Genomic DNA, 24321 nt, shown 5'->3' with positions numbered 1-24321 from the left:
TTGTTTTATGTTGCCGGGCCCAGCTGTTATATACTCCATAAAAGATTAAGGTAACGTTAGTCCAGCGTCACCATGCATATTGACAAAGACATATTAGAATATTCATACAGAAGGATTACCTCTGATGAGCCAAAAGGCTCAAGGTAATAAAAGAATTGAATTGAACCTCTTGCCTCTGACTGAGTTTACCATTTCTTGAAAGGATAGAAGATCGAAAACGTCAGTGAAATTTTGATAGTTTTAGACTTTCTCTCAATTGTAGTTCTTTGTTTGATATTCTCATAACATGATCAAGTTTTATTATGCGTCGACATTTTGTTATATATCTTTTTAATCAATCTTTTGTATGCTGATTGGTTTATTCAGAATTGAAATTTTGAAAACAAAATATCGTATATCATAACATCGTATAGCGTTTGCCTCGCGTTAAGCAATGCTCTCAAATACAGGAAGACGGTCGGACTTTTTTTAATCTAACGTTCTATTTTATTTATGCATATTGACTCCTTTGGGAGCAGAGGACTGTCTGCAACAACGATTCTGGGAATCCTCTTCAGCTTAGCCGGCGTCAAAAATGTCTGCCTCTACTTCCGATTCGACACGTCTGCACCAGACCTGCTTTTCTTGTGGATCCCATTCAAAGGCCCGTGGTGACATTAGAAGTTGGCCTGCGATGTGAATGACCGATTTCCCTTGGTCTCGATTGGGGGCGTCTAGTTGTTCACTAGAGCTGACCTTCACTTATCTGACACTAACGCATTCTTGAAACATCTGTCGGTGAATAGATGGAGTGAGTGCTTGTGTATTGGTCTATATCATCTATTAGGTTGGATCATGATTGACGTTAGTACTGAAGATCCGGATCTCATGGTTGAGCACGAGGGCTTTTGATCATCGTATTGTTACCTGAGTGAGCTGAACGCAATAGGATTTGTAAATTCGACTTCGATGTCTCAATCGATCTTAAATGATGATCCTGCTCAGGCAGACAAAATTTCGGCTTTCTTGATGTAATGTAACATCTTTCTTCTCCATGTTTCTCCTTTCAGGCTGCATGTGAGAGAGAACGCGGTGTGTCTGTGAAGTAGATGACTTGAATTCTTCTGCCTATGTTGTCACATTAACACCAAGGCTTTGAAGGTGAAGGGAAGTAAAAACACACACAAAATCACCGTCGCAAATCCTATGGAGTGTCACAATCGCAATATAGTGCATCTATGAACCTTAACCACAAGGTTAACGCGATTCCTCTGATATGAAAAAATGTTTTTTTGCAAGGTAATTAAAATATAGTATTTAAAGCAAGCCTCCAGTAGCTCTTTTACGTTGTTGCATAACGTCTTTTTCTACTGTTATTTTCGTCTTTTTTAATGATTTGTAATGTAACTTCATAAATCAATTTTGCTTAATATATTTCATGACATCGTAGAAATGTATAGGTTATCGTGTCTGACAGTGGTACATCCACGTGTCGTTTAGGATATGAGCTATAAATGTACCATATACAGAAGGATTTAGGAGCGTTAAGGAAATGGTAAATATGTTTACTACACCGCCTGTCAGAATTTTATTCCAGAGCAGTATATAAGTGGGGGTTTTTCTGACTACTTTAGTAATATGATGCTTACAAAGACCGCCTGACTATGTCTTTCCAGAACCATTAATTAAGATTTCCGTTGAACGTAATAAGCTCATATATTGGTTTAACGAAAATGACCTCTTCGCATGACGGCTTATTTTTGAAAACTAAGAAATGGACTGGTCTGTGCTGACAATGTCTTTCCCCGAGTAATACACTTTTATGTTGAGGATGAGATAAGAGTTTCCCAGTGCGTTTTTCCTTGTGATAGTCACCAGCTGCTACAACGTTTCTCTAGTACATACTACGGTTGTTTATAGGACGATATCTTCTATTCAACATTACCTCTGTTCACCTTTCTACAAATTACGGTCTTCTGCTAAAGTGTTATAGATGTGGTCATTTATAGTTTCTCGCATCAGTTTTTAGAGTTGTTTATCGATTGTATTTTGACCTCAAACTTTGTGTATCAGTTGTATTTTATCGACTAGAGGCTATGAGAATTTTCTGCAGCATACATTGTTTTATTCGTAAATCCATAATTACCACATGACACCTCAAGTCATTTTTTCAGACCAAATGTCACTTCTGATAAAAGTATTCTGTCACATTTCTTGTCTTTTTCCTGAAGTCCTGTCACAAGATCGATGTTCTTCCGACATCTTTTCCATTTGATGTAGTACCTTGCATGTTTTATACATCGGAGTTGCATACACATCTGATAAGCGTAAGAAGTTTTGAGTATTTTCTGCAGCATACATTGTTTGTGTATATTTCGACAAGAGCACACATCAACAACAACAAAAACACGAGCGATTAACTACATTAATTTAATTATGAATTGGGTAAATGACAAAAATTGGGAAAATGACAAATAGCACTACATTGCTAATCTTCCTCAAAACGGAAATGGGAATACATTTTTCTGTGAAACGTATTAGCACTATTTTTCTTAAATTATGTTTATCTTAGCACTTTTAGAAGATTATTTTCAACAAATTTTATTCGTCACTTTAGTTCCTACCGTAATGAGCAAGATTTAAACCAACCACCATTTATTTTCATAAAAATAAACTTAACATTAAAATGACGGGATAATAGAACAACTAATTAGTATTGCGTGATTACATTTATCATCTGATCAGTACGACTAATAAAGACACATATATACAGGTGATATCGTACGACTAATAAAGATACATATATACAGGTGATAAGTGTTCCATACACGGTATTGGGTTCTTCGTGTATACCCGTATGTTTGGTATTGTCCCGTTTGTTGTATATCCATATCACCTAATAAGGTATGGACACGTTCCTTATATCCTTGTCTATAGGATTGCGAACAGTTCGTGTTCACTAGAGTAGCCTGCAGTCTTTTTTCCAACGTCAACGTTCAACGCTTACTTGACTCATCACACAAATAGTTGCTCAACGTCCTCGTCGCTTTATATCCATACTATCGAAACGCAGATGTTGCGCATCGGTTAGATGGTAGCCACTATCAAATGCTAATACAGCTTATTGATGGATGATCACGTCTGTTGGGGCTCCTTGAGGTATGGTATCCGGCTCACTAATGGTATTAGTTCAGTTTATTCGTATATCCATAATGGCCACATCGATCTCAAGTCATTTGTTCAGACCCAAAGTCATTTCTGGTAAAAGTATTCTGTCGCATTCCTTGTCTTTGTGCATCCTCAAGTTTGCTGTCTCGTGATCGATGTTCTTCCGACATCTTCTCCATTCGACGTAGAGCCATGCATGCTTTGTACATCGGGGTTGCATAACACATATGATAAGCGTTTGCAACAATGTCAGTTTCGGACAAACTTACTGTTACATTCAATACATTGTTCAGACTACGTACCTCAGAACCGTCTATTTACAATCAGTGTGAGGGTTCCTCAACACTGTACACGCACTCCAACGTTAGCAAAAGGATTCCCCCATCACTAAGTAAGAGCCCACACACCCGCCTTACAGTCCTATAAACATTCTCTAACACGCTGTAACCAGTGGCGTTATAATATACACAAATACTTGGCCACTTCGATATGGTGTTGTTTGGGCTCCCCGCGTTTCCATTATCAACAAATGTACACACCTGTATTATCCTACTTAGATAACCTTTATCTCCTCGGGGGAGCCCTAACAACCGATGCTCGCATATACATTGGAGCATATATGCAACTAAATTCATGGTATTGGGAAGCATTGCATCTATATCCAGATCTGCAATAATATTGTAGACACCTGGCAGTCCACTAAGGCACTCTGTCATGCACATTAACCATTTCCTTATGTTTCAATTGTCTATTAGCCAGCTGGGTCAGTATGTCTGGAGACTTCTTGAAATATATTTTTTTCGAAGTGTTCTTCCATGAAAACTTCTTTTGTAGAACGAATTCCTCCTGCGGTTCATTTTTCTGATGTTCGTTCTCCTTTTCCGAGGATGACCTCTTGACTCTTTGGCCAATTCTCTCATTGTTGTTTACATCACCCGTAGGCTGTCCCATCTTGCTGGGACTATTGGAAGAGGTGTTGTTACTGACCAAAGAACTGTCCCTTTCTAGAATGTTATCGCTGTTGACTTTACTCATAAATAGGCTGGTGATATTCTTGCTACTTGCATGGCTTCCAGATGTTTTGCAGTTTCTAGTGCCAGTAACCCCAGATTCTTTTACGGATGACTTCTTGTTCATTTGCAATGAGAGTTGGCGCCAGGTAGTAGTGGTTATTGTTTCTTGATTTTCAGATGTTAATGTTAAAGAGCAATTTCTTTGGTTGACTTTAGACGGACCGACGTTTTCTTCACCTGGCCGTGATGTTAAGGAGGGATTAGTTACACTTTCTTTATACGCGATCTCATGCTTGCGCATATGACTTTTGAAAAGTTCACCACTTCGAATTTTTGAACGACAAATTGTGCATTTCTTAAAAGTAATATGCATTTTTAGGTGTCGTGTCAGATCATTTTGGGAAGGAAGAACTTTCTGGCAGGTCGGACACGCAAATTCGCTTTGACAAGGACTGCTAGACGATTTCTTACGTTTCCTATGTTTGTCACACTTTCCTTTTAACGCATGTTTCTTGCATCGCTGTTTATCTTTAAAGTATTTAGGACAAAAGGCACACTTGACATGTGCTTCTTGCTTATGCTTCTTCAATTCTGCACGACTGCGATAGGCCCAGCTGCATACAGAACATTTATTTAATTTTAATTTCTTTATAGCTCCCTTCTGGTTAACTTTCTTCAAATCTTCAAGACTTCGTTTTACGGTTTCTCCGTGCCTCTCAATATGTTTGTAAAGTTTATCTGGAGAAACATTATCGCTGCAGACTGGGCATTTGGCAGCGTTGATTCTTTCATGCGTCCGAATATGCTTTCCGAATCCTTCAGCGGTTTGGAATTCCGAATCGCATATTGTACAAGTATACGTTGTATCCTCGTCCAATGAATCTATACTTGAATCGTCTTCCATCTTCTTGCTCTTCATATCCTGGCATGATGTATCACTATAACTCATCTCGTCGTCTTCCTGTGTCTCGTCGAAAGCATCGGTATCTTCCAGACCCTCTCTTGAAGAATTACCTTCATCCGCCATGTCCTCACTAGATGTATCGCTGTCATCCATTTCTACACCAGAATCAACCATTCCACCAACATTTGAAATAGTGTTGGTTGGCAATGGCACGATGACGTCGACATATTTTTCTTCTTTTTCTTCTTTCTTCACATCGATGGTCTTCCAACTATTCTTATGCGGACACTCCTCTTGGAGAGCGTCATTCGCAATTTCCTCTCTCAACAATTGAGGCGGGCAAGACGTATCTGGCATACCGGTTATTGTCTGCATACAAGTATAGCAGATCGGCACGATTTCAGAGCGATATGCGCTTCTCATGTCGTGAAAAACGGCACTCACGTCCAGTCGCGGATAGTACTCTCGTTTTATCTGAATGAGTTCCTCTACTCGCATCACAGTTGCACAGTTGTCGCAACTCAGAAGACATGGCCCATCGCTGAAACTAGGAAAGAGTTGTTCAGGAGGAATATATTGATGACTCAATTCGAAGACTTTCTTTCCTGTGGTGTTATCTATCAATTCTGCATCCCAGTCCCAGTCCACGTCCTCTTCCTCTGCCACCTCTACTCCGAACACCTTAGGCATGCTGGCGGGTTCAGTAGGTCTCCTACAAATAGCAATAGTTGAGAGTAGTGAACAGGGCATTGCTTCGACACTCACTCGTGGGCCGCAACAGCAGTCAGACGAGAGCGTTGACACCAGAACTTTTCATTGCAATTCAACTAGATCCATGAAATGTTAAATGATTTCTTTCCTTACAAATCAGATATTTATGATAATGAAATTAAACCACTCACTAAATAGGATTTTCTCAGTTAAATTATAGACTTCATAACATTAGTCTCTTCTTGCATCCAAACGTAAATATTCTCAAAGCACTACATTGCAAATCTTCCTCAAAACAAAAATATACAACATTCACTGTTTTGTTACCGATATTATGTCTTCTTTAATTATGTCATAAATCTTGGATTCATTTTCATATTTGATAGCGATTACTTAGTACAAAGGTATACATGAATTTATATTGTTTTACAGTATAAAACTGAAATCTTTATATGAATTCCCATGCCTCTTTTAAGACGCAAGGCGTACTATTTTCTTTTATGGTACCTACAAATAGTTTCACGTTCTTGGTTGAAATAAGTGCCCATGCATTTATCATTGCCTAGCTAGTTCTTAATTTGTCCAAATAGTTGGTCGCGTGCATGGCATATATACTACACGAATCTACTAGTTGTTCGTTTACTTTAATCAGTTTTTATTTGGTATAACATTTGGCTCAGCCAATTTTTACATATTTGTAGAGATCAGGACAAATTATTTGTAGTTTACATTCTTCGTCCGTCTCTGGATATTAATAGTTGTCCCCCTTGCGGGTAGGCACTCGTGTTACTGTATCGTCCTGTCTAATCCTGTCAATGTTTTGTGTGTGCTATAGATGTTAGTGTAGTGTTATTGATGTTCAAAACATGGCTTTATGTTTTAACGATTTATACTGTATTTAGAAAATGATAATGCAATCAAATAATAAATAAAACAAGAGAAAAAATAATAAAATAAATATGTTACAAAAAATCATGGATTAAGTACCAATCTAATGAAGAAAACAAAACTAAACTAAATGAACATGCAAATTATGAAATGACAGTATAGGCTTATCATCAGATGAGTGAATGTTTCTGACATGGCGGATGAATATGTCACAACACTGATGATAAGAAACAAAACCCGATATTTTGGTAAACTTTTATTTCCAATTACAATTCTCCTGCAATTAAAATCGATCCTTCTATGGTCGTTGCTGTAGTTACCTGAGGGGACTCGGAACTGGTTTCTTGAGATTGTCTTCAGTTGGTGTTTATAGTCGAAAGTTAAGCCAATCTACAAAATATAAATAAATAATTCCATGTTACTTTAATCTGTTTAATGTATTAAACAAGTTTGTATTCTGGTTACACAGGATATTGCAAATGGATGCATGTGAAACAAGGTAAAGTAGGTAATACTTATCACCACTCCTTATCATCATACCGTGGTATGCTTACAACAAAATTTCACGAATCAATCTCTTTGAAAAAAATAGAATCATAAAACACTGAAAAAAATGAAAAATTCCAACGAAAAGTCAAAAAAAAAAAAATAGAAAATTATCGAACTATATATATATATTACAAAATAAAATAAACACTCCGTGTCAACACTATCACCGGAGTTCTATATAGATATCTTGTAACTACAGATTCCATTAATTTCTCACAATTAACGATGTCAGTCATTGATTTAGGAAAATTTATATCAAGATTTTGAAAGGATATTTTTTCATCAAATTTAACTTCATAGTATCTACAAACGATGTTTAAATATTTGTCGTATTTAAACAAATGAAATGTAAGTATAAAATCAGAGGGGAAAGAAAAACAAAAAAAGAAAACTATAAAATCAAAATATTCGAGTGCAACACACCAGATATGTTATATATACTAGTAAAACATTACAGCATAAACCTCACGGTTAAGCTTGGTTACCTTAATAAAACGAAATCATATTCAAGACCTACACATGTAAATCCCGCACTATCATATCGGTATAATGCCCTACCGCACCACTCCTATCCTGCTCTGTGTCCGCTAGATAACTGAGTCACCACAGCGTTACCACACTCAATTATATCAATTAGCCCCTCCCATTTCCCCTTATCATCCAATAAATCAACGTTCCGCTCCACTTATCACTTACAGCTAAACAGATTCTGCCCCCAAGCACCGCGATGTATTACCTCAACAACACTACAGTTACCAGTCCACGGTCTTTATCTACTAGAAATGTATACACATATAAAGTTCCCTGCCAACAAAGACTCGCGGGAAAGCCGTGCGTCTCATATAACTATTGACATAAGTCTGACCAAAGGTCGGTCGGCTGGTTTCTGTCGGTATAGATTGTGAAAACCTACGTATACTGGAAGGTCATCAAGTGTTTTATCATACGGTGGCTCGGTGTTTCTGAAGTGAATCAAACTTGATTCTGAATTGCCTTCCTTAGATTAGAATGAAAAATAATCTATTAAGATATACTTATAGCCCTTAGGTTTATGTATTCAAGACATGGTAAGGAGTTATAAAGTTGCCATCATATATATATATGTCGACATGTTGTGACATGTCTCAATAAATACGCCCACAGCTATTAATATTCCATTACTATAGAATCTATTTCATTTACAACATTACACAGCGTGTGATTTATATTTAAGAGGCCTGACTTATCTATGATAACATCGATACAAACACAATAATATGGAAAACTATTACGATATTGCCGATGTAAACGATATATATACATCATTTATGTTTTTCGTTAACAAAGTCCTTAACCTGGTTCTTAATCGACGATATAATTATTCTAATTCGCAAATAAATCACGATTTTTTTTTCTAAATTGACGATAAACCACGATATCCTTATTCTAAATTCACATTAAACACGATATTTTATATCTAAATCGACGATAAAACCACGATATTCGTATTCTAAATCGACAACAATATTATTCTAAATCGCCGATAAATCACGATATTCTTATTCTTAATTGACGATATACCACGAAATTCTTGTTCTAAATCGACATTTTTATTCGAAATCGCCGATATATCACAATATTTTTATTCTTAATCGACGATAAACCATATTTATATTCTAAATCGCCGATAAATCACAATATTTTTTTATTCTTAATCGACGATAAACCATATTTGTATTCTAAATCGCCGATAAATAACGATATTTTTTATTCTAAATCGACGATGAACCACGATATTCTTTTTCTTAATCGACATTTTATTCTAAATCGACGATAATCACAATATTTTTATTCTAAATCGCCAATCGATCACGATGCTTTATACTAAATCGACGATAAATCCAGATTTAACTTCGAATTGATATTGTAAATGCTATGCAACTCTGATATAACATCGCCGATACATACAAATCTAAATAAAACACAATTTAACACCATATCGATGTTGGGAATATGTTAGGTACGTATTACTATAAGAAATCGCCTTACGTAAATCTTTGTATTTTCAATTATATCGCAAAAACATAAATTACCTTCAGATATCGCCGATAAATATTTCCATTTGAGATATCGCAGAGTAAGAGTTGACACTATCGGCGATACCTTCATATTCCCATACGATATCGCTTGTACAAACACATTTCCGTGCGATATCGTCGATATTAACATTCGATATTTGTGGCCTTATAGTATCGCCGATAAATCAAATTCAGTACAATATCGCTGACAAAAGATACTTAAATACCTCTGATAGAGGCTAATTTCACACTACAAACATTCCCATTTGTGATATCACCGAAAAGCAGCTAACATTATCGCCGATACTTTCATATTTCCGAACGATATCGCCGGTGAAAACACATTTCCGAACGATGTCGTCGATATTACCATTTAATATACAACCAATGGTTACAAACATTTCCGATATCACCAATAAAATCGTATTAACACATAATATCGCCAGTGCAAAAATAATCGCATTCATATTACCAAACGATATCGCCTGAACAAACACATCTCCTTCAGATATCATAGATAATTCCCGTTTCATACCGATATAATATATTCTTCCGATACAAACATGTTCCCTTACGATATCTCTAATACATACATATGTACATATTCTCTGACATTATCACCGATACAAATTAAAATGTTCAGTGATGATGCTGAAGTGATTCTTTGATTATCGATAATATATCCCAAAATTTCAAAGCGATAGCACCGATATCATCGAAACCCATAGTAGACGTCTATATACTTTTATCAGTATCGAATATCATCCTTACAAAATCATTGGCAAAACATGTTCACAAATTTCATGCGATATCATCAATATAAATGAAAATAAATCAACAACGATATCGTAATCAGTGAATAATTTGTTTTCGCCCATAAAAGCGATACACGTTTAGATATATCGGCCAATGGCGACAACGCGAACAGTGACAGGAACACAAACCTTCGTTAACATAAACAATTTACAAGTCAGCATTACAAAAAATCTAAAAAAAATGTATATATTTGTGTTGATTACGGGCCTGCATCCATATTTCATCACTTCTATAAAAACGTTCCACACTAAAGCCTTGAATGATGAATAAATAAGTAACTATCAACTTCTCAGAACTGATAACAATGAGGTACTTATAACTATAAAATGTTGATTGTTACTTATATCATATATAATAATGTATGTAAATATGACATGCAACATCGGTTAGTAATATAGACTTACAGTATCACAAAATTACATGAGATAAGTTATTTTAAAGCAGTGCTACTTTACATTGTTTCCATACCTAGCTGATATTAATTCCCACATGTGTTCTAGGACGCACCCTCCTCGTGAAGTCCAGTGAACATTATACACTTCCGATTAAATCAGTATCTCGCGGCTGAATGGCGACAAGTGCCAAGCATGGTGTCTATACGTTTTTGCACACGAAATTTATAATCCATCGTGATTGGATCAATCAGCTTTGCACACGACACTATCATGTAAGCCCCGCCCCTAATTTTGTAACGATACCTACCACCGCTTGTGGCTCCCATTAAGTTAACACTACGCGACACACCTAGTTCACCACTTTGCACACGGCACGCTACTTTTAAGCTCCGCCCCCATCCTCGAGCAGTGGAAATTTCCACCATGCCTAAACCGGTGTTCGTGACAACGCTGATAAAGAGATGAACTTCGAGTAACCCCGCTGCGATACCATGTACATTTCTTACATAAAGCGACAAAGCCAGGTTTTGTTTACTTGGCCTGTTGGCGCGAACTGTCTTCTTTCACACCAGCATGCCCTAATTTTCCCGCTGTGATCGTTGAATGAAGGCTGTACAAATCACAGTTCTATGTCCTTGAATGAATTTGCAGGCAGAATTTAAAAGCATGAATATATATTATCAGACACAGACAGTATACCTATCTATCTCTACTTTTAGACATAATGGAATACTGTTGATCAACACTATTCTTATAAATACTTAATATTAAAACTTTACACAACTGTAAAATGTAATTATCGCCATCATTATAGTAATGGTTTATTTGCATGTCTACATCAAAGTGACACAATATCCTACGGAATTAGAGTCAAACCGTCACTGACTCGGCTATTCACTGTTCTATTTAATTAAATGAATTTCTTTTCCGCCCACACGTCAAAATCTTTAATTCGTTAGTGGTATGCGTTTGGAATGATAATCATATCTTTAGGACGGTTGTGTAGCATGATTTTGTTGTTGTCAGATTATTGTTATCTAATCGTTAACATTGAACTTTGCATTACTAGTATGTAGTGTGATATAACTTTAAAAGAACAAATACTGACTTGAAATTAAAGTCAGAAATTAAAAATTATGGGAAAAAAACGGCTATTGTGTGTCTGGATTTTTTCATCATACAGTATTTGACATTTAAAATTTGTACTAAAGCATGTTGACAAATTAACACAAATAAGGCTGAGATTAAAAAATAAATAAAAAATGAAAACGGCCATGAATCATTTCATGTACCACTATTTTTAACGAATCCCAATTCGCATTATATGAAACTTACGTCATTAATAAATAAATAATTAATTATCTCAGATATATCTATAATTATGTATTATTGTGTCATTCGTTTAATAAGTGTTAAAAAGCAGTCCGTGTTTCCTCAAACCTTAACAAATAAACAGACTTTGACACCATGACATACTCTGTAATCTGTACATAGTAAGCTGGCGTTATGACCAGAGGAAATTCGGGCTTTTCTGATACCTGTTTATAGTCTTAGAGTAAACAAATCGTTCCATACAGTGCTTTTCTATTGTTTTGTTATACCATTGAGCAGAACCCACGAAGAGGATTACCTTGGTCGGACCCAGCGGTAAACAAATATTCCCGAGATGATTACACCTCTCGATCGTATCTACAAGATATAATACTTATGGGAAAGTGGCTCTCAAATATCGCGGATCCAGTGTACATTAGTAACGCTTCAGTAATTAACAACATGTCATCAGAAAAAAAAATTTAATCGCTCCTTCTCGATTGAATTTAATTTTTTTTTACGTTTGCGTTATGTAAACCCCTGAGGCAGCGTGAAAAAGTGGTGTACATTTGTTTGCAGATGAAATCAGTCTTATTGTAGTAGGTTTCATAAGAAATCATATCGACGTCTTCACGCTGTGGCCAAGTATGTAACACCACTTGACCCAATTACATATACATAGATGTCTGGTGGTACCAGAGGGGTATGAGTTACTGTGTATAGCAATTTGGACCCAACACTGACAATATAAAATACAGATGTCTGGAACACTCCGAGTTTCAGCTTACCCTAGTACCAGACGTAGACAATATGGAATACAGATGTCAAACATAGTTAAGAAAGACATCCACAAAATAAATAGAAATTTTGAAAACGACAAAGATGACATTACATCTCGTCCACTAATTCTATAAGGTCCTTAAGATGACAAAGACAAAAGCAAACAGCGATGCGATCTCTATCACGATAAATGGTTTAATGTTTAAGATTAATTTATGTTAACTATATATTTATTCTTTAGTATAATCTAAATACTATCTCGCTTCCAATGAATGAACTTTGTTAAAGATGCTTCACCGTTGACATATTGTGTTTTTCCTCTATCAAAAACAGCAGCAGACGATTGAGTAATTTTCTTCTGTTACAAAAGTTACTTACTTTACACCATTACTACCATTGAAATGTTTGAGCTTCTAATTTTACGTCAAGATAAAAATATTAAAAATAATTAATTGCACCCCTAAAATATTACATGGCACTACATGTATGTCCTATATGGAATGAAATACTGATTGCGCATGCACCTAAAGCAAAATGAATAATTATATGTTATATTTTGTGTTAATTAGACATATATATATACACACAATTAAACACCAATTACTGTTCAAATGATCAGTGTCATTTATGCTCTGTCGGCGGTGGAGCATCTTTAACTGCAACTAAGTAAGACAAATCATTTATCATGGAAGATAATCTTATCTAAGATAAATTAACAATGGACTTTATCCTCGGTTAATATTTGATAACACCAGGTTAACATAACAACTTATCAACTTGGCTAAAGGTCCATAACTGGCTCAATCCGATAAATGTTACCTATATTACGCGATTAATGTTCCAACGTTATGTCAACGTTATGCTATGTTGAGAAACACGGACACTCGGATTTTGACAAGACTTCGGCGAGAAACCAATATCTTCCGCTTTCTATTTATAGTAAATATCCGTAGTTGTTTGTACATGTATTAACAAGTTCAAACATGGTGACAATCATTCGGTGTAAATAAATGAAATAGATTCAATTAGGAACTTCCGCTCTGTCAAGGTTAGTTTAATTGTGACTAAACGGAAAAACTCGACAGTTGTTTTTATATATAGTATATAAGTACATATTCAATGCCAGTCCTACAGTTCTGCTGTACTCCATGTACAAGAACTATGAATTAACTTCATTATGATAGAGTAATATTTGAATCGTCTAAAAACAAGATTTATAAGTCCGCACTATATACATGTACATATACATTTAAAGGGTGTCACCAAATATGCTGTGAAATTCAGCTTAAATTGTAACATTTTCTTTTAAACGAAGAAAATCTGGTTAACTGGTATCTAAAAATGCTAACTCTAAAATCTAAAATGTACTTTATGACATTAAACTTCCACAGTCTCCCACGCCACACAGCTATACCATCCCCATCCCCCTAATGTTAAATATAATGCGTCATACATGTATTGCAAAACACCAAAATTGTAAAGAATGTCACAAAAACACAAAACAATTAAAAGTGGTTTCCATACCTTTTTTCACGTTACTATTTTTTAAAATCCGAAATACATTTCTTACTGAATAGACTGTATACGCGCTAGCACATGTGGTTCACATCTGATAATCTACTAGTGTATTTTAGTTTAAAAACCCCTAACTCAGCCGTATAGTTTAATTGGACGATTCCAAATTTCAGCTGTGTTAGTCGAGGATCATGTATACCGTAATGTTAGGTATTTATTAGAGCATAAAGGGGATTGGCTCGTGTGGCACGAATTGAACACCTACTTCAGGTCGAAAATAAAGAACAGGTCGGGCCGGGGACCTACTGTGAGGTTCTATGATACAATGTAGGTTCAGGTATCTTACGTTTTATGTGTCACAGGTTGACGGCAGCTATCGAGACAGATTCTAAACTGATGGAGCAGGCGAAGACGATGAGTGAAAAGTAATATTTGTAGTTTACATTTTTAATGTCACACACTAATTGTTGTAATGCACCAGATCTAGAGCGAAACACGTATATAGCAGTTGAAAAAATACCACATTCATAATTCATATTGCAATTTTTATTTGAAATGAAAATATTATAACACTGGTCCGAAGATATGAAACGTAAATTTTGATCTCCTTGTTCACATACCAGACTTACAAACTATATCTGTCTGTCACAATGTCCAAGTCCGGTGCAATGGCTAGATAAAACTAGAACTAACAATTGTCTGTCCATCTTATGAAATTAATATTGTAAATATTCTCGGGATTCAATGCTTTCTTTTCATATTGTTTTTACCATGCAGTGTATATTTTGAAGCATTTTGACGCGATTTGTATATAGATTACTATTTTAGATTGCATTGTTTTATTTATTGTATTTAGTTGCATTGAACTAAAAATACTTTACCTCAGTTACATTATTCTAAATCCTCTCCAAGCTCTATGCTTTTGAAGTAAGTTTTGTCACAGTGCCGAAGTTTTCAAAATATTTTTTTCTTCTTACTAAAACATTGTACATATACACAACATTTTTCATATAATTTATAATGATGAATTAAAAAATACGCGAATAAAACAATAAAATGAATTATACTTTGCATACTATCTATCAGGTTTGATAAATATCAAACATAAAGGGTACGAATTGCTGTATGGATATTTCCTGGCGAAGTAACTCGCGCAGTAAATCCCCCTCCTAATTTGGAAATTATAAAATACTATTCTGATTGGCTCAAAGAACACCACCTGTGTATATATGGGTTGGGGCGACACTGACATTGTATAGCCCCTCCCAGGGTGAATGACAGCTCGGCTAATTATATATAATGATACGGTTGTGTATTGTGTCTTTAAACTCCGAGACCTGTTATTAAAACCATGAATCAATAGATAAAACTAGATTAAATCTCCTTGAGAAAAATTGGTGGGAATTTACATGCACGTACATGTATCTATAAATAGAACGTAACATACAAATGTATTGATAAAGGTACATGAAGTAAAAAAAACCCAACAAAATAAGAATAGAATAAAAATGTAACTTAGATTTACTTGTTGAAATTTCGTTTATAAAGTGCTCATTACATATATTTCTTTACTTATGGAGACTTCAACTCGTTATTGGCTGCAGGAGGATTTGACTCTGTCCATGTGTGTCTGGACACGATAATACATGAAACAGAGGGGCTTCATAGCATGACCCGGAGGAGGCAGGTTTCTTTTCTTCGAGTTGCGATTTTCAAATGCGAGTTGCGAGTCGGAAATGCTAGTTGCGAGTCGGAAAATGCAAGTTGCGAATAGGGAAATGCAAGTTGCGAATAGGGAAATGCGAGTTGCGAATAGGGAAATGCGAGTTGCGAGTCGGAAAATGCAAGTAGCGAATAGGGAAATGCGAGTTGCGAATAGGGAAATGCGAGTTGCGAATAGGGAAATGCGAGTTGCGAATAGGGAAATGCGAGTTGCGAATAGGGAAATGCGAGTTGCGAATAGGGAAATGCGAGTTGCGAATAGGGAAATGCGAGTTGCGAGTCGGAAATGCGAGTTGCGAGTTGAAAAATGATCTATGGTCACTCAGGTCAATCCCAATTCATAATGTAAATATGAAATGTAACTGATTCTCAGATCCCTATATTATGCCGCACATCTATCTTGACTGTGGTCAGTTTAATGTGACCGGTTTGGGTGTGCTGCATGGTGTCTTCGGCGGCATGCTTCTCTGATATAGCACTATAAAAAGGGCAACAGTTTCACTATACAAGAAGACACAACACGAACATACCACTGTCTCCCAAAACACGCACCTCTCACTTCACACACGAGTTCGGAAATAGGAGTTGCGAGTCGGAAAATGCAAGTTGCGAGTTAAGAAATACAAGTTGCGAATTGGAAAATACAAGTTACGAGTCGGAAAATAAAGGTTGTGAGTTGGATAATTCGAAAAAGCAAGTTTCGAGTTGAAAAATGCAAGTTTCCAGTTGAAAAATGCAAGTTGTGAGTCAAAAGTAATTGGCATGGATCCCGATTTCCAAAACAAGTCTTTCATCAATTACATATGGACGTAAATTTGTTAATTGGTAGATTTGGTTCATCATCAGTACTAAGTATTCATTTGTTAGCTAATGTCATTTAACGACAGTTTCACGTGCATGCAATGTGTTGCCTTTGTAAATGTTGGTTTTGGAAGTTGGGGTATTTTTTGTTGCTTCTCCACGTGACTGTGTATCTCGGGTCTTTTTGTAGCATTATCAGTTCAATGAAGCTTGCTGCCCAAGACACCGGTCAGTACATACATCAGACACATCATTACAACCACCCACTTTCATTATGGCTAGGGGATAGAACTCAGAGGATTGAGATTGAATGCTGAGCATTATTCTATGCATTATAATAATTTAAAGCATTATTTGTAATATGTGTTTTTGCTGTAATAATGTGTATTTAATCAAATTGGAACAATCTCTTCATGATTTTTTAGGCGAATTTTTAGGAATTAGGCGAATGACAATACAACTAATTTAAACGGAATAAATAGATAACTTGCTAGCGATCTCCATTTACGAGTCACGAGTCTGATTTAATACTAATCCACATCCATTAAGAATCCCGAGGGTCAATTTCCGATGATTTGTTCTCGGCCGTATGTAGAGGATGCACCGGGGAGTAAATTTGTCATCACTTCACATTTAAGTACCATAGACTGCATCGTAAATCAACAATCATTTATGATGGTGTACAGATTATGGGTTTGAATCATTACGCTTACTTCCTATTAACAGCTACGGTCCCAACTGCGTTTAGTTTTCTGCTTGTTTGTGTATTTGTGTTGTGTTTCTTTGTAATAAAAGCCTACCCCCACCCCCGGTCTTATTATAGTGCTATCTCAACGGAGCATACCGCTGAAGATACCAAACCAAGCCAATTTATCCCGGAGTGCATTGCGGTCCCCACTATTGATGTATATGTGGCGACCGCACAAGCCTCACGTGATCACATTATACCGACAACGATGTAATATGGACAACACCTCTTACAAATACTGTTGATATCTGTACGATATACAGATACTACATAACTAAGATATATAGTGCTGGGCGCCAATCTCGATTGAGGATATTAGTATTCATATACATTTTAATGGGTTATAATAATATTCAACGCTCGAAAAGAATTATTTAACGACACAATCAGACACATAACTAATTTTGAATTTTACTGCAAAAGATATCAAAATATTTTTTATAAAATATCATTTAGAAAAAAATATGTCCAGACATTCTCTTATTGTGCTAAACCAGAATGGTTTTGTTGTTGGATTTTAATAGGGGCCAATATCAGTCCTTTTGTGCTTTAGTCACTTTTTGTGTCTTGGTGAGAAAGGGTATAAATGATGTGTGTGGAGAGAGTGGGGTGAGGGGGATGAGTTCCAATTAATTGGGTTGAAAAGAGCGATTAGTTTCAGGGCTGGCCAATGGGTAGTATTTGTGGGTAATTGGAGTTAGATGGTATATATTGTGTCCAATTAAGTTGATAAACATTTATTGGTTTACGATTAGAGGAGTCAAATAATGAAGAAGTAATGTGGTTTTATTCCAGTAAATCTGACAGGTAATTATATGGAAATTAAAAGGGTCGTAGGAGAAAAGGAATTAAAAGGGTCATGGGAAGGGAATGCGAGGCGTGCACCCGAAGGAAAATTAGTAAGGTTCTAGGGATCTGTTTGAGGAGCCGATAGTTGGTGACAACATCGTCCTTCATTGAGCTGTTGCTCTTGATATGACTAGGTGGCGAGAGTGCTCTGCTCTAGTTGATATTCAAAGATAAATGATATGGCGTGTCATGAGTGGAAAGTCGAAATATTGAAGTAAGAATTGGCAAAACATGTTGCGGTATTACAAGAGAACGAACGTGAAAGTGAATATCAAGGGAGTCTAGAAAGATAGGGACATATTAAAGAATGTAGGTCTTTGTTGAGAAGAAACAAAGTCATTGTAAATAGTTGTACGAGAGAAAATGGTAAATAAAATTTGGAAATGATTGACGTTTGTTACGAATTTAGTAACCAGTAACCAGCACCGACTTCGTTACACAACTTTAACAGTGTGATCTCTGTTGTTGTAAATATTATTTAGTGGTTAAAATAAACATGCTTGGTTCGTAAATGTTTATACTAAAATGGCACGTTTATTATTTTTCTTTTTAAAATCCTAAATGTCATATTCATGTATACGATTCACAAAATGATATATGTACATGTATATGATATATTAGTAAATATGTTTGATAGAGAGACCGTAACACTCTGGTCGCCCCTACACCTGTCAATCACATTTTCATATGTGGAACTATTGGCTTCAAATAACAATAGAAATTGACAGATAAACCACGGACAAACTATGTCACGGTAAACGTTACAGTGAGGATGTTTACGACTCTAGTTCACAATGATACATCCATGGTTGCATGGTTTGATAATGTTTCTTTCTAAATACAATAAGTTAGATAAAAAATCTTAAAATATAAGTGAGAATAATGAGGAAGCAATGTTGATATTTCAATACAAATAAAAGAAACCTACCATGAACTTACAAACAGCATGTTAAATGCAAAAGTCAAATCAATCATATCTATATTGTAATACAAATACAACCATGCTAGTTAGCAAAGATATCAATCGACTGCATGTTCAGACCTGATGGTCAGCCAAATGACTGCAATATCTTACTGACATGAATCTACTGAACCATTCATTGATAAAATCGTACTGAGTTGAAAGATCACAGTCTCGTATAGTAAACTGCTTTCTATCTTTGCATATTAGAGAGTAACCTCCCATGCGGGTAGATATCTATTGTGACGTCATTACATTGTGACCGAAACTCGTTTTGTCTTCTATGGAAACTCTGACATTATACTCACAAACGCATGACGTCACGGAAATCATTACCTACCCACAAGAGCATATAACTCAGTAATATGCAATGACATATGTGCATGCAACGCAATATTCTCATGCAATATCATTCCAATTTTCAATTTCAATCTCCTAATGTAAATTCCGTATATGTCATCCAGCTATTCAATACATTATGCTCAAACTTAAATCGACCACCAAATCGTATATATGTTTTCTTTTAATATAATCTATCCCCATAGATGTAGAAATAAAAAAGCAAACTTTTACTGGAGATAACTAATATTTTAGAGACTGTTGACTATGATGTATGAAATACCTTAAATGCATTAAAAAGGTAGAAATATTACCTTGAATTTATAGCAGCAACCTTTATCACATCTGGTATTCACACTCGGACTCAGCTGGGGAGATTTGACGGTCGATGCATTATATGAATGATTGGAATGTTTCATTTCAGAGATCGTGGGGACTTTTCCAGAGTAGGTCACGTGTTTATCAAAAAATTAATATCTTCTTATTTTTGTCAGGAAATAACAGCGCAATAATTTACATTTTAAAAATAACACTGCTAATTTTAAAAATAACACAGTTGTATATGAAGGGCCATTTAGACCTTGTCAGATGGACAGCATTAATGTAAAATGTAGCATTTATATGTTGGCTTAGGCTCACCGCACTAACCGGTTTCTAGTGGTCGGTTAGGTTTATCTATAAATAGCATGTGTATATTTACTTTGATGTAGAAATCTGATCATAAATTCATGTTATAAACATTCCATTAAGTGCTATATCACGCATATAATTCAAGTTATAGTTGTAACTAATATATTAACTATTTATATCAATTATTAAGTACATATTGTAAATAATCTTTATACACAATATACAATATACATATACCTCAATGTATCAAACGGATTATTTTGTGCCATGCAACGAAAATGATTTAATAAATGACAATAAAGGGTATTTTTGCTCTTTTTCTCTCTCATAAACATTACAGTAAATTATTTACACAACAAAGCTTACATAAAAACATTAAGCTGATCACGATGGACATCAGTTGATTGGATGTTCCCATTAATTTCATTAATTGGGTAATGGTACTTTACTTTGACAGTATTATATAAATACGTGTTTGGCATTTCAATATAATATATAGACATATGTACATGCATGGTTCATTCTCCTGATTTTATAAACTGGTCACTGTTATTGAACTAGTAATCAAATCCGTTGTCAATGTCTCTTGAATTATTCAACTATCTGTAACTTTCAATTGCTAAATTACAAAAAAATGTACAATTGCTCATTTGATAACGTTCGACAGGAACTCTGTTAAACCTAGTTGAAATCATGTTTAATTACGACATTTACGTTCCATAATTAGTTACATCGTTATTTCATACAAGTTTAGATTGTTTTAAGATGCATCCACATTCATTATAATAATATTTCATGCATTCACAAAATCAAGAACATGTCAATACCAATTGATACTATTACTATTTTATAGCCTATTGCCATATGTGTTTGGATTTGGCATTGAAAAATGAAGAACCTAATATTAACAATTACAATCTGCTACACTTTTAGAGTCAATGTTTTCGTAAAATTCAGATTTATAATTTATATGATGGCATGAGTAGGAAGTGGAGTCAAATATACATATGAAGCAAAATGGGAGACAATATTGCCCTGCTCTCCTAGACTGGCCACCAGACCCTAAATTGCTGATAAGACTCTCTCAGCGGAGTTCTTTACAAGATTATAGCAACCTTCCTAGTTTAAAACTAGAATCAGGCATGTAGTAGGGACAAAAATAATCAAGTCATATTTTAGTGATCAATTTAACATTCTAGAGACTGGTGGCCAGTCTACCGCTCTTTCGGCCATAACTACATAGGGTTGCCATCAAGTCATTACAGATACTTAATATTTTTGGTCTGTAAGAGGAACGCTAGAATAGAAAATAAGCAAACATTTATATTTACAAATTGCGTTCAAGTGTCAAATAATGATATGAAGCGGTCACATGTATATTTGACTAAAGTGTGCCAGAGGTTCGGTCTTCTTTGTTAATTAAACGCATTCCTCGCCGTATAGTTTCGATGCTAAATACATTTACGCTCATGGTCGTTAGACATACTTAGAAACGAAAATAAATCTATAGCTGCGATAGATAATAACCCGTCACGGTTGATGAAACAAGATGATTTGTCCTCAGATTTTCTGCCGATTGTGTCATATTGAGTCCAGGCTTTGTTGGTCAAATCTTACCTCCGGCGTTACCCTTGATTATGAAAGTCTGATATCTTGAATTCCTCTCCTTTATCAGTATACCTACCAACGTTTATCTTGTATCTACCGCGTATACATATTAGGAAATTCCATGTTTGATCAAGGCTGACGATATGGTTAAGTGGAGGATTCAGCTGTTCAGGAACAACTAGCAGGCCTTACGTTTGAGAACTGTACAACTATGCTTGCTAAAACTTGGTTTTTCATTACCTGCTTGCAATTTCATTCCGTATGTTTGATAGTGAGGATATTTAGCATCAGTTTGGAATACACCTTTATGATATTAATAAATGTATTAAAACACGTTCTTGCATTTGAATTTCGGTCACTAAATACATCTTCGGCATCTGAGCTTCGAGTCGTCAAATATTAACCATTTTGATTCTCTTTTATTACAATTACATGTATGTATACCTTTGAACAAATAATTAAAAACTTGCAATAATGTAACCTTTAAAGATTCTTCATCGCGGAATAATGGTACTCTATCAAAAACAGGAGCAGACAAATTAGTACTTTCTTTAATTACAAAAGTTACTTTCTTTACACCATTACCACCATTCAAAAGTTTGAGCTTGTAATTTTACTTAAAGATAAAAATGTTAAAATAATTAATTGCGTTCCGTAAAAAAAGTCCGTGGCAATGTGTCCTATACAAAATGAAGTACTGATTGTACATGCAGCAAAATTTTTTTTTTTTAAATCATTGTTTGTGTTCATTAAATATATATGTACACGATTAAACACCAATTATTGTTGAAATGATGCGTATCTTTTATCCCCTGTCGTCGATGGAGCATCTTTAAACTTGGCTGCTATAGATCACTTTCACAGCGATACTAATATATTGTTCTTTTACTACACAGTAAAATACAAATATTAATACAGTAAATATTTTGTCAAGATATCTTTAATTGGAATTTATAACAAAGGAGAAAATTTTCAAAGAGACAGAAAACCCCCCAATATCATACAACAATGTGATATGATAGTATCTACGTAATAAGAAATTAAGACGTATACAAATGCCAATTAATCAATAAATATTGTACACATAAACATCTTAAAGCATATTGACGATCTAGGAATCGGGTTTCAGCATTTGTTTAGGCAGGCCTTCACATCTCTTAATTATCAAAATTACCAATACAATTTCGCTTTATAATTTTGCACATTAAGTAGGTGAATCTAAAAGTTGTAAACAAGTGAGAGATAATCTAGGATTAAAATGTAGCAGTGGTATTCCTGTCAAACTGGTGACCAGTCTAGGTCAAGCTTTATATTCTTGTCCCTTGTTACACAATCTATATCTGTCGATGGTAATCTACTTACACAGATCACTGGAAGGAAGGAACGTGGTCCGACACTGTAGCATCCTAACCAGAAACCACTCGGGCCTTTCCAGCAAGCACTGAGAAACACTGTTCACTATAGCTAGATTTATAGCCTTACCCGTTTTCCAAGACATTTTGTTTTTTCAAAAGAAAGGAACTCCCAAACTTGTGCGAATATTATAAAAAAGAAATGTGTTAAGATAATTGAGTAGACAAAATAAAAATTTCTACAAGAAAGAAAATGTTGTGTTTACACCGGTATTTTCATTGACATAAAATTTGCTTTATTAGCCCATAGAAGGAAAAAATGGCGTCGCCGTTTGTAACGTCGCTTCTGATTGGCTGATATAACGGCGTGATGATTTCATAGAAAAAATAATCCCAAAAATGATTTCGGAATTTTATATAGATTAATATTGTTAGTAAATTGATTTATAAGGATTAATATCAACATATTTTTGTGTCATATCTCCATAACAAAAAAATGCATTCAAGTTAATCCTCAAATATTACGATCCTGCCATACATTGTATTTATTTCAGAACACAGTTTCATCAATATGAAGCAATGCTTATGTACATTCTGCCATGTAGTGTTAAGTTACATACATGTACATCAATTATATGCATGTCAATTGCAGTCAATTTGACATTCGAAATGAACTGTGTAATCGCTGAATAGAGGCGACTTTCCCATTTTCGTGTTTTTTGTGTCTGTTGATAAACAAATCTATCTGTTGTTGAGAGGGAGAGTGCGCATGACAGGGTGGCAGGTTGGTGTTCTAAACAGCTCCGACAAAAATGAACAAATATGCGGTCATATTGACTTTTTTTCCTGAATTTATTTCGTCGCAACGGTCAAGTACAAGGTATGTGTGAAAACAGTGTATTTTTCATCTACGAACAATATGGGGAAAAGTCAAAAAAGAAGGAGAAGTAAAAACTCAGGTGATACCCCACCGAATAAAAATCAGCTCACTACACGTGTGACCTCTAGTGATACATGTACGACACAGGTGAATACTACTAGTACTTGTACAAGCACAGGTACGCAAATGCAAACCTCACAGGTAATTACAAATGCTCATGGATCACTGTTTGGAGACATGCCTATTTCTCCTGGGTGTTCAACTTTTGACCAGAACTTTTCCCATATGTATGGTTATCACAATACGCCATCAATCACAGGTGTACCTGGTCAACCTGTCACACAG

At 35.3% G+C, this 24321-nt stretch overlaps 1 protein-coding gene across 3 annotated transcripts; it reads right to left on the bottom strand.

Annotated features, from left to right (window-relative positions):
- Positions 1 to 2394: 2394 nt before the first annotated feature.
- LOC138329327 (uncharacterized) lies at positions 2395 to 14149 on the bottom strand. Of its 3 annotated transcripts, none has more exons than XM_069276236.1 (3): positions 14096 to 14149; positions 6984 to 7053; positions 2395 to 5776 (listed from the first exon to the last, which is right to left on the bottom strand). In XM_069276236.1, the coding sequence occupies exon 3, from the start codon at positions 5752 to 5754 to the stop codon at positions 3847 to 3849; it is 1908 nt and encodes a 635-aa protein (XP_069132337.1). In that variant the 5' UTR covers positions 5755 to 5776; positions 6984 to 7053; positions 14096 to 14149; the 3' UTR covers positions 2395 to 3846. The 3 variants fall into 3 exon arrangements, with proteins under 3 accessions (XP_069132337.1, XP_069132335.1, XP_069132334.1); XM_069276234.1 differs by lacking the exon at positions 14096 to 14149 and adding an exon at positions 10554 to 10832; XM_069276233.1 differs by lacking the exon at positions 14096 to 14149 and adding an exon at positions 7698 to 8142.
- Positions 14150 to 24321: the final 10172 nt, after the last annotated feature.

This window comes from Argopecten irradians, chromosome 8, assembly GCF_041381155.1.
Source record: "Argopecten irradians isolate NY chromosome 8, Ai_NY, whole genome shotgun sequence".
Taxonomy (NCBI): domain Eukaryota; kingdom Metazoa; phylum Mollusca; class Bivalvia; order Pectinida; family Pectinidae; genus Argopecten; species Argopecten irradians.
This window is presented reverse-complemented; position numbering and strand designations above follow the sequence as displayed.

What these genes read in the sequence shown, in the direction of transcription:
- LOC138329327 (XM_069276236.1), bottom strand. Translation starts at nt 5,754, where the DNA reads ATGCCTAAGGTGTTCGGAGTAGAGGTGGCAGAGGAAGAGGACGTGGAC.